Source organism: Capsicum annuum, chromosome 1, assembly GCF_002878395.1.
Source record: "Capsicum annuum cultivar UCD-10X-F1 chromosome 1, UCD10Xv1.1, whole genome shotgun sequence".
In the NCBI taxonomy this organism is placed as follows: Eukaryota; Viridiplantae; Streptophyta; class Magnoliopsida; order Solanales; family Solanaceae; genus Capsicum; species Capsicum annuum.
The window spans coordinates 214,338,623-214,355,743 of record NC_061111.1 but is presented as its reverse complement, the minus strand read 5'-3'; the positions used below and the strand labels follow the sequence as shown (position 1 = coordinate 214,355,743).

At 34.1% G+C, this 17,121-nt stretch overlaps 1 protein-coding gene across 1 annotated transcript; it reads left to right on the top strand.

Annotated features, from left to right (window-relative positions):
• The first annotated feature begins 2,933 nt into the window (after nt 1–2,933).
• LOC107847934 (probable linoleate 9S-lipoxygenase 4) lies at nt 2,934–10,198 on the top strand. The gene is made up of 9 exons (NM_001324652.1): nt 2,934–3,146; nt 6,347–6,636; nt 7,039–7,279; nt 7,376–7,717; nt 7,848–7,933; nt 8,079–8,186; nt 8,285–8,589; nt 8,850–9,113; nt 9,201–10,198. The coding sequence occupies exons 1-9, from the start codon at nt 2,957–2,959 to the stop codon at nt 9,952–9,954; spliced, it is 2,580 nt and encodes an 859-aa protein (NP_001311581.1). The 5' UTR covers nt 2,934–2,956; the 3' UTR covers nt 9,955–10,198.
• Nucleotides 10,199–17,121: the final 6,923 nt, after the last annotated feature.

The following is a 17,121-nucleotide window of genomic DNA, read 5'->3' as shown; positions in this document are numbered from 1 at the left end:
TTTTATGCTAATTAAATGAAATACTTTTACTAGCTAAAACTTAGGAACTAAATTGTCTATCTTTGAGTCATTAATCAACACTTCCTTCGTCCCATATTAGTTGCCCGCTTTCCTTTTTACATGCATATTAAGAAATCATAAATATTTCCTCCATCCATCTTTACTTGTTCATTAAATTAAAAATAGATGCCAACAGTAATTGTCTAGTTTGAAAAATCAATATATAATTTACTCAATTCTACCTATTTTACCCTTAGTTGTTAATCGCAGTTATTACCCAATACGTTTCTCAAAGCATTGAATTAGTTATATTCAAAGGGTGATATAGTAAAATTACGTCTATCATTTAGAGTATCTTAACATGTGTGTGAAGTCAATAGTGGACAACTACTGATGGACGAAGGGAGTAAGAAAGGATGTACTTTTTCTAATTCAAAATTCTTTTGGAACTTTACAAACAAGTTATACTTTCAAAAAGAATTAATTATAAAGGTAATATGAGAAAAGTTTAATTAATTCTCTCTTGATTTAATAAGGTGGATAATTAATATGAGATACCAACTTTTACTAAGATGGATAACTAATATAGGGCAGAGAGAGTATCCTTTCATATAGTTATTCCACATGACCAAATACTTTCTTTACGTCGACCATGGATCATTTTTTACAAGATTTAAAATGATTGCCCTTTTTTTTTTTGCAAAATATAAATTTATGAATCAAATTTTACATATAAAATAATTTGAAATTTTAATTTACTTTTTTGGAAAAATTTGAGATTTAAAGTCACGGCTTGAAGTTACAATTAAAATTTTGTACAAATTTTATAAACAAATATTGATTTCAAATTAAAACTTAAAATTGGGATCCTATAATCAAACGCCTGCCTACTCTAATTATACAAAAAATACTCAACCTGACAAGATAAAATTCCTCCTGATATGATAAGCTTGCGTTTAACATCTCCAACTACGTAAGTAAATGTGAATTGAATTGATCCTCGTGCAAGTGAATGCCAAAAACGAAATGACCAAATTAAAAAGTCTCATCAATAGCAACAACGATAACCTATTATATTTAGTATAGCTTTATAAATGGGATCTGAAAAAGAATGTATATTATCTACAGAGACGATTTTTGATAGATCCTTTACTCAAAAAAAAAAAAAAAAATTTCGAAGCCAAAAGAAAAGCGTTAACCTTAAAATAGGATGAAGTTTGACTGCATTAAGTTCTAAAGCCGGGTATGCCAGCTCGTCTAGATTAAAGACTCCAGTAAGTTACATCTTGAGTCTTAAGAATTCGGTCCCTTAGCCCCTGGATTGGTACAATTGTAAAATAGCAAGATATAAAACCAGTATATTATTAAAAGAGTTGATACATAAAAATGATCTTAAACTTGACACCAAATTATAACTTTGATGGTGCACAAATAGGACCTTAACTATTCAAAACCTGAACAAATATGACCTTCGATTTTGTAATCCCATGCGTGAGTCTCACTCGCACCTACGTGGAAAGGTAATCCAATCACACGGTGCCACGTCGTTAAAAGGGCTGACGTGGAGAGAGATCATATTTGTGCAGTTTTGAATAGTTAAAAGTCATATTTGTGCACTGTCAAAGTTTTGTTTTTTGTGTTAAAACGATGTCGTTTTTATTATTATTATTATTATTATTATTATTATTATTATTATTATTATTATTATTATTATTATTATTATTATTATTATTATTTTATTTATTTCTATAGTAGCAGCACCTAACTTTTTTTTAATTTAAAAAATTATTATTATTATTTTATTTATTTCTATAGCAGCAGCGCCTAGCTTTTTTTTAATTAAAAAAAAATAGCCACTAGCAGGGATCAAACCCGCACAGTAGGCTAAAGGAAGCGCCCAAGAAGAGCAAATAACACCACTGGGCTATCTAAGTGCCTTGTTTCATGTGGTTCAACATTAATATACGTACATAAATATACATTTTCTATCTTATATATATACAACATAATTTTTTTACCGAGGGGGTTCGGGTGAACCCCATGGCAACCACGTAGGTCCGTCCCTCGTTAATTTAATAACGTTTTAATAAGGCTAATTTAATAACATCTTTTAATTACGTTAATTTGATAACGTTAATTTAATATACTACTACTACTACTATCCTTAATAACATTAATTTAATAACTTTTTACTAAAACTATAATTTTTTTTATTATTAGTATAGTTTCATCTTTAATTTAATATTTAAATAAATAATATTTAGATATATTATATAACTTAAATTCGTCCTCTTTTTTATAATATATATACATGTCCGCTCGATTTTTTCATATGAGGCTGACCCGCCTAATTAATACATCTTCAATATTGCTCTTTTTCCACAATGACAAAAGAAATTAGATGCCATTTTCATCTTTGAGTCGAAAATAATGAAAAAATAATAGTGAAGATTCATTTAAAGGTCATATTTGTGCAGTTTTGAATAGTTAAAGGTCATATTTGTGCACTGTCAAAGTTTAAGGTCATATTTATATATTATGCCCTTAGATTTTAAGTTGGACGCGCCCAGTTTTGCGTGTTGAACATGCGTTTTGTCACGTAGGATTGGAGGTCATATTTGTGCAGTTTTGAATAGTTAAAGGTCATATTTGTGCACTGTCAAAGTTTAAGGTCAAAGTTATAATTTGGTGTCAAGTTTAGGGTCATTTTTATGTATTAACTCTTATTAAAATAATGATAAAAATTTACAACAACAAAAAAAAAAGGAGTAAAAACATGGAACATGTGGATCCGATTTGGCTATTGTTCTTTTGTTTTTTATTATTTTCTTTCTTGCTAGCTAGTAATTTCTAGCTATAAATGGGAGACTCATTCCATTGGAACTTCATCACAACAAAACTCATCCTCTCTTTTTTATACTTCATTGTTTCCCTTATTCATATCATCATCATCATCATGATTAAGAATCTTGTGGATGGACTAATCCATCATGACTCATCAAAGAAAGTCAAAGGAACTGTGGTGATGATGAAGAAAAATGCTTTAGACTTTACTGATCTTGCTGGTTCTTTGACTGATAAACTTTTTGAAGCCCTTGGCCAAAAGGTCTCTTTGCAATTAATCAGTTCTGTACAGGGTGATCCTGGTAAGTCCCTCTTCCGCACTTTAAATATTTATCAAACATGCATGTTATGTGACCAGTGGGCGGTGACAGAACGAAGATGTTCAGTAAAATAAACAAACAAAAAAGTTAAAGGAGGTTCAACTCTACTATATGTAGATAAGATAATTTTAATTATATGAAATATTGTAAACTATATGCCCCTCTATGCTACCTGGCTCTGCCCTACTTATGTGAAGACGTTCAATAGAAAGACAGATTTTTTAACCTTATGATCGTCTTAAATATGATATGAAATTTCTTCGCTATAGAATTAAGTCATTAAGGTTAAAATAAAATACAAAATTAGTTAAATATAAAAAAAATGGTCATTCCTTTCTATATTCTTATTAGGAAATAATATCACACACAATGAAATAGGTACTTTATTCGTTTCTGCTAATCCATATTATATTTTTAAGAAGTGCCACTACTAAGATTATTAAATATTTCATTTGCATAACAACTTTTGTAGAGTAGTTCTATTTGTAAGGTAATATTGTGAAGTATTCCAAACATAATGTCGTTATCAACGCTAGGGGTAAGTTGATAGTTTACTATTTCAAAAGTTAACAATTCTTTCTACGGTGTGGTGGAGTGGTAAGTACTCTTCTATCCTTAACGAGAGGTGTCGGGTTCGACACTTGAATATGGGGTCGCCTTTGATAGAGAGTGTTTTACTCCATCCCTCAATAGTGCCTTCACAATGCGAATCCATATTAGTCGAACCTGATGTAGGTACCAATTTTTTTTTTTTTAAAGACACTTCTAGATTGATTGTTGTAAGATGTAGTTTAGTTTGAAACTACTATGAAATGTTTGAAGAGATTATATATTTGACCTTATATGTAATGGAAACAATATATTCAGCGAAATATGTTCTACCTAATTTCAAATTCTAGAAAGCAAAAGTTAATATAATGCACATACTAGAATATTATTCGAGTTGAAACTACAATTTAAACTTCAATAATCTTTTTTGGTACGTGAAAAGTATGTTAGCACATTTAGCTATTACAAAGTTTTTTTTTGTTGAAGAAACTGCAATATGCTAAACGTTTACATTTTAAAGTTGCAAGCAACCGATATGCTAAACGTTTACATTTTAAAGTTGCAAGCAACCGTCGGTCACAAATAAAAATAATCATACACTATTTAGGCGCTTATATTTTCTTTAGAGATTCTAATGTGGCATGCGCTAAAATTCACCTAGCTACTAACTACTGTACTTTTAAAAAGTTACTACTCTACTTAGCTTAGAATAAGAAAATGAAGTGGAATTCAAAAACCGCAAAAAAAATATTAAAAATATAGGTGCAATATTGTGTCTATCAATATTTTCGTTGATTGCAGTTTTTACCTTTTTAAGATATTATTTATTTAGCTCTACATGAAATTTCCGAGACAAAAAACAATTACAGAGTATTAGATAAAATAATAATACTTCTTATTAGATAATGATATTTACGTGGGCACAAAATCTTAGATAGGTTTAAATAATACATACTTGTAGAGATGAGGAGGAAGATATATTACTTAACCTTATATGTAACTCAACCAAAAATAATAATTATTCAAGTCAGTAATAGCAAACTTTTGATATAGCATCCAGACAAGATCTATAATTGAATTATTATGGCCAACCCACGATATATAATATAAATTAATTTATTCAATCATCCAAAAGATTAGGTACAATTTAATTTTATCGTTTACAACCCATTATCGATATATGATGGATAACAGATATTTGATACCGACAAGTAAGATTTATTAAAGTGCATGACTAAGATAATCAACTTAGCACTAAATATACTCTTAATTAATTTCTCAACTATGAAGAGTTAGCTATAAGGTAAAAACAAGGAAATCGAGACAATGATTAATAATCTCTCTAACTTTCAATTTAAATATAAAAAATTATACACATAAAAGAACTGACTTTTTTTTTTAATTCTTACACACAAGATTTAAAGAGATCTTTAGATTCTTCAATTTGTAAATTGTCAAGAGATCTCATTTCCCTTCCTCTAAGAGATAATCTGCCACATATCTTAAGCTATTTAAATTAAGACAGTGCCAACTTTGGATTAATTTATAGTAAAAAAAAATTCTTGTTTATTCATTATATAATTTGGTACAAAGTTGTTTCTCAGATGAACGGTTTTTTAGTTTGTTGATGGAGTAATTAAGCAATTTACGTCTGTCTACATCTTATCTTAAGAATTATAAAAATTATATCTAATATTTTATGTTGTCAATGATGCTCTTTTAGTGCAATTAAAACTGGTCTATATATGATCGTAATATTTTATTAAATTTATCGAAAACAATTTTTCTAGTGTCGTGAATAGCTAAATTTATCGAAAACAATTTTTCTAGTGTCGTGATGCTATTCAGACCCCACTTGTCCTTAGTTTTCACAATTAGGCTATATCACCTCAGCATTTGCTATTCGACAAGGCACAATGCTCTTTGAGTATGCAATTCAAGATTTGTCACACCAAATTGAAGTTTCAAGTTTTTTTAGCCAAAATTACTAAAAAAAATTTGGTAGTATTTTGCTTTAATTTCTTTAGGACTTTGGTAAGATGAATTTTAATTTACTCAAATTAGTCAATAGATCTAAACATTATTAGCCAGCATCCTGCATTCTTTATGAGATATCTTATCCCATATTTATACCAAAATGGGAAATAAAATAATCTTGAAACTAAATAATACTACCTTTTACTAAACATGGGATAAAATAATTCCATGGATATCCGAGATTATTATCCTTATTTCGCCAACCAAACGGCCTCTTAGTGTCGTGTTTATGTCTCGTCACTCTTGTCCTATCTAAGATTCACTACTAAAATATCACTATTTTTTCATTGAACCTTTCTACTGAAAAATGTTTAGTGGCTATGCCCACACATATTTTTATTGAATTATTGAAAATAAAATCGTATTTTCACACGAAGAATTAGAAAGTTCTCTAATGTTTTAATGCAAATTTGCTTCCCACCCATGTTTTCCATTGAGCTGTTGGGGAAATCATATATATTTTATAACACAAATTTCTCATTGATTCGCGATAGGAAAAACAAAAATCCTCTGTTTTTAATAGTAATTACTTGTTAATAATGGTTTACCCTCACTTTCACAATCCAAAAAATGATCATTTTTTCCCAACTTTGCAGCAAATGGTTTACAAGGGAAACACAGCAATCCAGCCTACCTGGAGAACTTTCTGTTTACTCCAACACGATTAACAGCAGGTGAATCAGCTTTTGGTGTCACATTTGATTGGAATGAGGAATTTGGAGTACCAGGTGCATTCACCATCAAGAATTCTCATATTAATGAGTTCTTCCTCAAGTCACTCATACTTGAAGATGTGCCTAATCATGGCAAGGTCCATTTTGTTTGCAATTCTTGGGTTTATCCTTCTTTCAGATACAAGACAGATCGCATTTTCTTTGCAAATCAGGTACATAGTATACATTTCCTAGTATTAGGCACGTAAAAAAGTCAAGCGCACCTAAATGAGTGAAGGGTGAAAAATACACCTAAAGTACTCCGACCTTTTGAGTTTCATACCTGAACTATCATGTATGCGAGTTTCCTACGTGAATTATCATCAACTATTTATGCAAACACGCCTCAACTATTAATTGTTTGATTTTCATTTCTGAACTTTCAGTTTCGGGTAGGAAAAGTGAACGATTTATAGTTCAGGTGTGTTTGAATAAATAGCTGGTGATAGTTAAGTAAGAAACTCACACATATTTCACATATGAAACTCAAACAAAAAGGGATAGGTAAGGTGTATTTTTTACCATTAACTCACGCAAATTGAAAAGTTTTAGTAATGTTTTGAGTGTTTATGCAGCCATATCTTCCAAGTGAAACACCAGAACCTTTGCGCAAATACAGAGAAAGTGAATTAAAAACCTTGAGAGGAGATGGAACTGGAAAGCTCGAGGCATGGAATAGAGTTTATGACTATGATGTGTACAATGACTTGGGTAATCCAGATCAAGGTCCGGAACATGTCAGGACTACCTTGGGAGGTTCTGCTGACTACCCGTATCCTCGGAGAGGAAGAACTAGCAGACCACCAACTCGAACAGGTTAGGAGTTCACAAAAACTAGTTCATCCTCAACACGTTTAGTTTTTCGAAAGAAACTTTTCAGTGATATTGTTTTTCTTTTTTGGCTTTGGGTAGATCCTAAAAGTGAAAGCAGGATTCCACTTCTTCTGAGCTTAGACATCTATGTACCGAGAGACGAGCGTTTTGGTCACTTGAAGTTGTCAGACTTCCTAACATATGCTTTGAAATCCCTTGTTCAATTCATCCTCCCTGAATTACATGCTCTATTTGATGGCACACCTAATGAGTTTGACAGTTTTGAGGATGTACTTAGACTATATGAAGGAGGGATCAAACTTCCTCAAGGACCTTTATTTAAAGCTCTCACTGATGCCATTCCACTCGAGATGATACGAGAACTCCTTCGAACTGATGGTGAAGGAATATTGAGGTTTCCTACTCCTCTAGTGATTAAAGGTACAGTTGTTACTGTACATCCTAAGAAGTATCCTAACCAATAGTAACAACTGTACATCCTAAGAAGTATCCTAACCAATAGTTCTTGTTATCTTTATGTGTTTGTATGAATTAAATATTGATTGTGCAGACAGTAAAAGTGCATGGAGAACTGATGAAGAATTCGCAAGAGAAATGCTAGCCGGAGTTAATCCTGTCATAATTAGTAGACTCCAAGTAAGTTGGTTTCTTTGCTCGTTTTTTAAAGACGACTAGGAAATAGGGGAGTAAAATTTTGAATTTTGGTTGAGTTCCTTTCTATTATCTCTAGTCTTCTTGTAGATAAAAAATATTGATCTTTTGTTCCTTATTTAATTTGCAGGAATTTCCTCCGAAAAGCAAACTAGATCCCAACGTGTATGGAAATCAAGATAGTACAATTACTGCAGAACACATACAGGATAAGCTGGATGGACTAACGATTGATCAGGTAATTCGATTGCTCTAAATTCTATACTAGATTGTACAATTAACAGAGATTCCTTTCACAGGCAACTAAAATAAGGTTTTTAACGTGTTATTTGACAGGCAATTAACAATAATAAACTTTTCATATTGAACCACCATGACATCCTTACACCATATTTGAGGAGGATAAACACTACAACAACAAAAACCTATGCTTCAAGAACATTGCTCTTCTTGCAAGATAATGGATCTTTGAAGCCACTAGCAATTGAATTGAGTTTGCCACATCCAGATGGAGATCAATTTGGTGTTATTAGCAAAGTGTATACTCCAAGTGATCAAGGTGTTGAGAGCTCCATTTGGCAATTGGCCAAAGCCTATGCTGCAGTGAATGACTCTGGTGTTCATCAGCTAATTAGTCATTGGTAATTTCCTTATGTCAAGAGACTTCTATAGTGATATATGATACACAATAATGACTAATTCGAAGGAAACCTTGGAGTAACCGGTAAAGTTGTTGTTGGGTTACCAGGAAGTCACTCATGGGTTCACGTCATGGAAACAGTCTCTTGCAGAAATGTAGGGTACGGCTGCATACAATAGACCTTTGCGGTCCGGCCTTAAGAATGAATAATTCAACACATGCTTTGTAGTATTAATATAATACATTTGATCATTTTCACAGGTTGAATACACATGCAGTGATTGAGCCATTTGTGATTGCAACAAACAGACAACTAAGTGTGCTTCACCCTATTCATAAGCTTCTATATCCTCATTTTCGGGACACAATGAATATAAATGCTTTGGCAAGACAGATTCTAATCAATGCTGGCGGAGTTCTTGAGAGTACTGTTTTCCCTTCCAAATATGCCATGGAAATGTCAGCTGTTGTTTACAAAGACTGGGTTTTCCCTGATCAAGCCCTTCCGGCTGATCTCATCAAAAGGTACTAAATGAGCAAATATTAGGATATTCACATTGTTTAATGGTGTTGGTATCTTGCTTATATGACCATTATATTATTCAATTTCAGGGGAATAGCAGTAGAGGACTCGAGTTCTCCTCATGGTGTTCGTTTACTGATCCAGGACTACCCCTACGCTGTTGATGGCTTAGAAATCTGGTCTGCAATCAAAAGTTGGGTGACAGAATACTGCAATGTCTACTATAAATCAAACGAAGATATTTTGAAAGACAATGAACTCCAAGAGTGGTGGAAGGAACTCCGAGAAGTCGGACACGGTGACAAGAAAGATGCACCCTGGTGGCCTGAAATGGAATCACCTGAAGATCTAATAGAATCTTGCACCATCATCATATGGATAGCTTCCGCACTTCATGCAGCAGTCAATTTCGGGCAATATCCTTATGCAGGTTACCTCCCAAATCGCCCCACAGTGAGTCGAAGATTTATGCCAGAGCCAGGAACTCCTGAGTATGAAGAGCTAAAGACAAATCCCGATAAGGCGTTCCTGAAAACAATCACTGCTCAGTTCCAGACATTGCTGGGTGTTTCCCTCATAGAGATATTGTCCAGGCATACTTCCGATGAGATTTACCTCGGACAAAGAGAATCGCCTGAATGGACAAAGGACAAAGAACCCCTTGCTGCTTTTGACAGATTTGGAAAGAAACTGACTGAAATTGAAAATCACATTATACAGAGGAATGGTGACCAAATATTGAAAAACAGATCAGGTCCTGTTAATGCTCCATATACATTGCTTTTCCCAACAAGCGAAGGCGGACTTACAGGCAAAGGAATTCCCAACAGTGTGTCGATATAGATCTTTTTTTACTCGAGAAGAAGGTCAATTGACACTGGGGAATGAAGAAAGCTGGAGTTTGAATAAATCATGTAATAAATTTTCATTATTGTAAGTGTGGTTCCCTTTGTTTGCTTCATTTCCGCTAGTTCAATTCTCTTAAGTTTACTGTATTTCATTTCAATCTTACTTGTCATGTATTTCCTGTATGTTGTAAGAACAATAAAAGTAATTCCAGCTGAAAATTCCTATATATTCTGCAACTACTCCATCCATGTTATATTTTATGTTTTCCAATTTAAGTATCAATAAAAATTCTAACATATCGTATGAGAGCATTGGTTTCGCGTTTAGTTCTTGTATATGATTGTGTGCTAGTCAATCTATGATTGTAACAACCGAACCCCCTCTTTCGAGTATTTGTATACTAATTCATTATTTCAGACATTGCCTAGGTCTACCATTTGAGACTTGTCGGCATGAATTGGGTTGGGATTCGAGGTGCTTGGGGGTGACTCGACACCATTGTCTCTCATTTTGAAGTTGGAAGATTTTCTTCTTGATATTTGGTGCACAATGCGATAATCATATAATTCGTCAGGTATATTATTCCACTCAGGAAAAATGCCTTTAAATCAATTCAATAGTTCAAGTATGTGATCAATAAGGAGTGATGCGTATCAATCAATTCAACAAGCCATATATTAGCTAAAGATCACAATTAATCAAATTTTCAATACTCCTCCATATCATGAATCAGTCAAAGACAATCAGGAATCAGTCTTTTACCCATCTCATGGAATCAGTATCCGCATAATTATTCGTCATCTTACTTACGTGAGACCCCTTTGCCCATTTACTTTCAATTAAGCAATTACCAATACAAAAACTTTATAAGAGCCAAACTAAAATATATCCTCCAGGGGTTCTTCGCAAATGCAATAATGTCATCGCAAATGCAAAGTACCCCGACGTGACTCATCATCACAAATGTGACAGGTCAGGAAAGTCCAAATATCATAAATACGACAAAATGAATCACAATTGTGATCACACAAGATATCAGTTAAACAGGAACCAACCTTAACTCTAAAAACATGGAATTAACCCTCAAAATTCACCTTACCCCTCTAACACAAACCACTATTGGTAACGTGCTCCCAAAATGTTGGAATTATCAGTGCACCAGTTCCTGGTGTCTTGACCAAATGTATGTTTGATGAAACGTAGGGATCCACCAAGTAACAGGGGATCAGGCCCCTTAACAGACAAACACAATATTATAGGTACGAAAGAAAGACAATGCAAAAGGTTAAATGCAAGTGATGTTTACGTGGAAACCTCCTTGCTCAAGGGAGGAAAAACCACGACTTGTCTCACCGGATTTCCCAACTCTCCACTAACTTCAAGCAACAAAGTGGTAACAGACTCTAATAATCACAAAGGATTAAACTCTTAATCCTAACCTCTTGTAATAACTTTACTACAAGACTGATGTAGTAACTCTACCACACCCCTTGTCGACTAACTCTAGCCGACAGTCCTAAGTAACTCTACCCAGAAAAGACTTCACCCAAGGTGAAAAGAAACTTGACCAAATATAAAGTGACTCGATCACTCAACTCTAATTGATGCGACCCAACCTAAGACTTAGACAAGCTATTGATCTACTATCCTTTATAGTTCAGGATTAATTTTACTATGTAAGATCAAAAGACACAAAAAATCAAGGACACAACAAGACTTAGTCAGCACTCGATCAGGTCCCTTGTTGAAGTATGAGTAGTGTTCTTGTGAAATGGCTTTTGCTTTTGAAAGTAATCTTGATTACAAAAACTAGATTTTGTTCTTGTGAATGTTCCTTTTATAAGAAAGAACAAAATCTAGAACTCATGCCATTGGTCGAGGTTGGTTGCCTTTACTATAGTACCACCAACTCTTTGTAAAAAGTGCAGCTTCCAACTGTACTCAGTTGTCATCTTCTGAAGTCAACTTTCTATGGGACCAAGTTCCATAGATACTGATTTAGCAGTTAATCAGGTCCTTTATGGTATAGTTTGTGGATCATCAAAACTTCAATCGTACAACATTTTTCCTCTTTTTGATAATGACAAATTATTTCCCCTGTCACCAGGACTAGGTTCATGAGACACTTATTACTCCCGTCACTATCACACTACTCTAAGTGCCACCATTATACTACTACTAATTCCCCCAATTACAAGGACCCGATCCTTTTGATTTTCCCTTCCAACTGTTCTACTAACTAAGTTCTACACAATCAAGGAAAATCTTCACCATTTTGGCATCATTAAAAAAAGTAGTAAACCAAATCAAGCAAGAGGCAAAGCAAGTTAATTCATAGCCATTGAGGAAACACGTACACAAATGAATAGGCTAAAACAAAAAGAGCAAACAGTAGACATAGAGAAAGAGAGTTTCATTAGAATAGTAAGGCAATATCATTACATATTACATAAATCAAAAATACTATAAGAAAGTCAACATTAAGTGCCACATGAATACTAAAAAAAGATCTGAGAAAAAAACACAAAAAAGAGAATGAGTGGGGCTTAGGATAAAGGAGACTTGGGGGCAAGTGACCAGAGGAGCATGCTCATTTGAGCACTCTCAGAAGCATGCGCATTGAGAATTTTCTTAATAAGGTCCTTAACTTCATCAGTAAGGCCCTTGACCTCTTTAGTAAGGATAACAACCTGAGTCTTAAACCCTTCATTTTCTTCTTACAAATCTTCTGAGGCACTAGGTCCCTTGGAGGAAAGTAATTATATTTTGGCCTTGCGATGCAAAATTTCTAAATCCCTTGTTGCCAAATCCACCCTTATTTCCTCCAATTCTGTAGTCAATCATTCCTGACTTTTAATTAGCTCGGACACTTGAGACTTGGTCCCCACCTTGCCTTCCACTCATTTATTTTCAATGAGAGTGTTCATGGTGAACATCTACTTGATAGTTACATCCACTCCCTTTTCACACACTATCTTGAAATGATCAAACACCTTATTGAGTAGGTATCCATAAGGCAGTCCATATTTTCCATCCTTCACATGTATAACTTTATCCATGTGGACAATCATGGGTGCAAAAAGACTTATCAATTCAAATTTACTAAGGGATTTCATAAGAAACAAGTCCACTATAGATGCAACCTTATGCTTTTATAATCAAGGCAGTAGGACCTTGTTCACCAATTCAAACAATAACTAAAATTCCCCATTCAAGAACTTTTTTCTTACTCCAGTCTTAGAGTTTCCCCCAACCATAAAAGCTAACTGCATAAACTTAAGTGAGTGATGTTGATTTCTTATGGACCTAATCCCATTAATTGGGACATCAATAATTTCACCAAGGGTCACTTTATCCTAAAAAATCTTCACTCCTTGCACCATAGTGGTCAGACTCAGTCCATCTTCAGAAAGCTTAATAGTGTAGTAGAAGTCTTTGACTTCTTTATCATGAACATTAAAGAATAGGATCTCAAATAGATGAATCTAATCTTGATGTTTAATAAACTCCACCAGCTCACATATACTAGGTTGTTCAAAAATCTTACGATCAAACATTCTACCAATCAATACTTTCTAAGATTTAAGGATTTGATGTCTTTCCTCCTTAGTGAGAATTTTGTTAGGATTTTGCATTCTTCATCTTTTGGATAAGGTATCCGGTACCTCAGTTGACTGACTCATTACCTTAGATGTGGTTGAGCTAGCCTCAAGACCAGGTCACATGTGTACCTCATCCATTTTCCTTTTAACAGACATGTGTTTTTCCTCTACACCTTTTGTTTTAGGCGTTGAATATTTTGCAAGCCTTGAACCTCCAGCTTCTTTTCTCTTCTTGGTTGTGGCAATGGCAACATCAGATTCAATTTCATCATCCTTTTCTTTATCCGCCACCACTACAACATCCTTAGTATGATGGTCTTTCTTCTTTTCTCAGACTTTTTCCTCAAATTCCTCTTATGGGTGATAGACCACTTACAAGCCTTTACGGAATCGCTTATAAGTTTCTTCTAAATCCCTCTTGTACCATAATATTTCACCATCGACTTCTTAAAGACTTAATTTTTCCCCTTATACCCACGTCATCCCACCCTAGTCCAAGTTAGGTCACCCACTATATCGTCTTCTTCTTTATATTTACTAAATGTAGGAGAATTTCTTTAAAGGGGTGAGTAGAGACTGGAGTTCTAATATACATGGGACTTAGGAATTGTGGAGTTAAATCAGTAGAGAGAGACTAAAATCCCCTTGGTTCACAAGCCAGTCTGGTTAAAGCTGTTTGCTACTCAGTCAGCCCTAGTCTCCACACTACTTAGAAGGTTCCCTCTTTCTTAAGGTAGATTACCATCAAACATATGCTCTTCAATAGAAAAAGGTTTTGAGACAGGGTGGGCACCTGGTCCCCTAACTTTAGTTGTAGCTTCAGCCACAGGTGGCTCAATTGGAGTTTCAGGGTTGAACAGAATAGATGATAGAGAGACTAACTCGATAGTTGGTGGTGACTGCTCAACATTGATGGATTCGACTATTGATGATAAAAGAGGTAAAAATGACATTTCACCACTGATGAAAGAACCAACATGGGTGTCTATGTCTGGTTGTGAGGAAGGTATTTATTCAGAGAAAGGATTTTTTAAGGTTAGAGTAGGATTTATCAATGCGGAGTCAAATGATAGAGTATTATTTTTAGGAGGTGCTTGGGTTGGAGATGAAGGATGAGATATTTTTTGTGAGAGAGAATTAATAAATATCAACAATAAATAAGGAATTGGAAGAGTAAGGAAATATTTAGAAATTTTGAGAGAACAAAATGATGATTGTAAGTTCAAAGAGTGTATTTAAAAAGAAGAAAGAGGGGCAACATTTGGGTGAAAAGTAAAATAACGTGCCTGGTCCCTATTGGGCATGCTGCAAAATAACGTGCCTGGTCCCTATTGGGCATGCTGCTTCACTTCTTATAATAATGTGACAATGGTTTGAAAAGGCATAAAGGAGCACGTAGCACATAATAACTTTTCTTTAGAATTTTAAAGATAGGTAATACATAGGATATTGACCTTGCATCAGAGACCTGGTGTATACCTGATGAAGTTTTCTTCTTTTGTCTGTCCCAATGCTTCTTTATTCTGACTAGTCCATTATGGGTTTATACCTGCAGAATGTATGAGACTGAATTAGACTTAATCAATACCCATTATCTGGATACCTGCTCCCCAGTCATAGCCAAAATAATGAGAGATAAAATTAATTATGCAAAACTCAGTTCATTTTGATTAGACCAAGTTTAAGTCTATTTTTCTCAAACTGATCCCTATGTAAAGCCTTTGCAAAAATGTCAGCCACTTGATCTTCAGTTTTGTCAAACCTCATACAGATGGTCCCCCTCCCCACATTGTCTTTAAGAAAGTAATGTCTCACGTCAATGTTCTTAGTCTTTTTATGTTGCACTAGATTCTTGGTCATGTTAAAAGCATTGGTATTATAACACAACAAGGGAACAATGTTTGAGACTATTCTAAAATCTTTAAGTTATTGTTTAATTTATAGCAGTTGAGTAAATAAGAGGTAGGAGCAACATATTCAGCCTCAGCTATGGAGATAGACACTGAGTATTGTTTTTTGGTTCCCCATGAAATTAAGCAAAATTCTAGGAAATGATCCATTCCTAAAGTGTTTTTTCTATAACCAGGTATCCTTCATAATCTACATTAACATAACCTATTAGATCAAAAGAGACACTGAAAGGGTAGTACAAGACCAGGTCCCATATACCCTTTAAGTACCTCAAAATTTATTTAGCAGCTTACAAGTGTTATTTCTTTGAACAAGCCTGAAATCCTACACACATTCTAACATTAAAAATAATATCAGGTCTACTAGCTGTTAGATAAAAAAGAGATCTAATAATTTCTCTATACATTGTTTCATCTACCTTGGGACCAGGTTCATCAGTATCCAATTTTGAGTTGGTTCCAATAGGAGTATCAATTGGCGTGGCCTCACTCATGTGAAATCTTTTCAAGAGCTCCTTAAGGTATTTTTCTTAAAAAATCATAGTTCTAGTAGGAGTCTTCCTGATTTGCAATCCCAAGAAGAAACTCAGCTCTTTCATCATGCTCATCTCAAACTCAATTTCTATGAGTTCAGCAAAGTCTTCATATAGGGTGTTTGTGGTTATCCCAATAATGATATCATCAATATATACTTAGACAACCAATAAATTTTTTGCCTTGATTTTAGGAAGAGATTATTATCAGTCTTCCCTATCTTGAAGTCATTTACAAGATAAAATTTAGAAAGTGCTTTATCTAGCTATAGAACATAATTAGGTTGACCATTCTTCAAAACTCGGGGGTTGCCTGACATACACTTTTCCTTGAGATATCTACTTAGAATGGAACTTCTTACATTTATCTGAAACAGTTAAACTTCATGTAGGCAGCAAAGGCAATGGGGATCTTGATGACTTCTATTTGGGCTACAGGGGAAAAGGTCTCATCATAGTCAATTTCTTCTTCTTAGTTGTACCCCTTCACCACTAGTCTACCTTTATTTGTAATGATGGTTCCATCTTTATCCTTTTTGTTTCTATAACCCACTTGATCCCTATAATAGTTCTGTCAGTAGTCTTGGGAATCAGGTGCCATACTTTACTCCTTTAAAATTAATTAAGCTCCTTCTATATTGTATTAACCCATTTGACATCCCTTAGTGCCTCGTTTATATTTTTAGGCTCAATGGAAGATATGAAGGCTGAGAAGGCAGCTTGATTCCTTGCTTTAGCCCTGATTTGCATCCCAGAGTTCGATGGAGAGGTAAGATTTTCAAGTAGATGAGATGATTTGTGCTTCCTAATTAGATCCTTTAATGTTTGACTCAGATTGGCTGGGCCTAAACTCCTCATTCAACTGATTATTTGACTCCTAAGATTGAGATTCTTTATAATCATGATCATTTTCTTAAGGAACTAGTCCATAAACAGTTTTGGTGCCATCACCTACAACTTCTTGATTATCCTGTTCTTTATCATTTTCTCTATTCTCTTGGCCAACACTTACATTTTTATTCAATGAGTCTCTTTGAATTTGGAGAAGCTCTTTTAACTCCGCATCATCCTTGTTTCTCAAATCCTACATGCTATCTGATTTATCAAAGATTACAT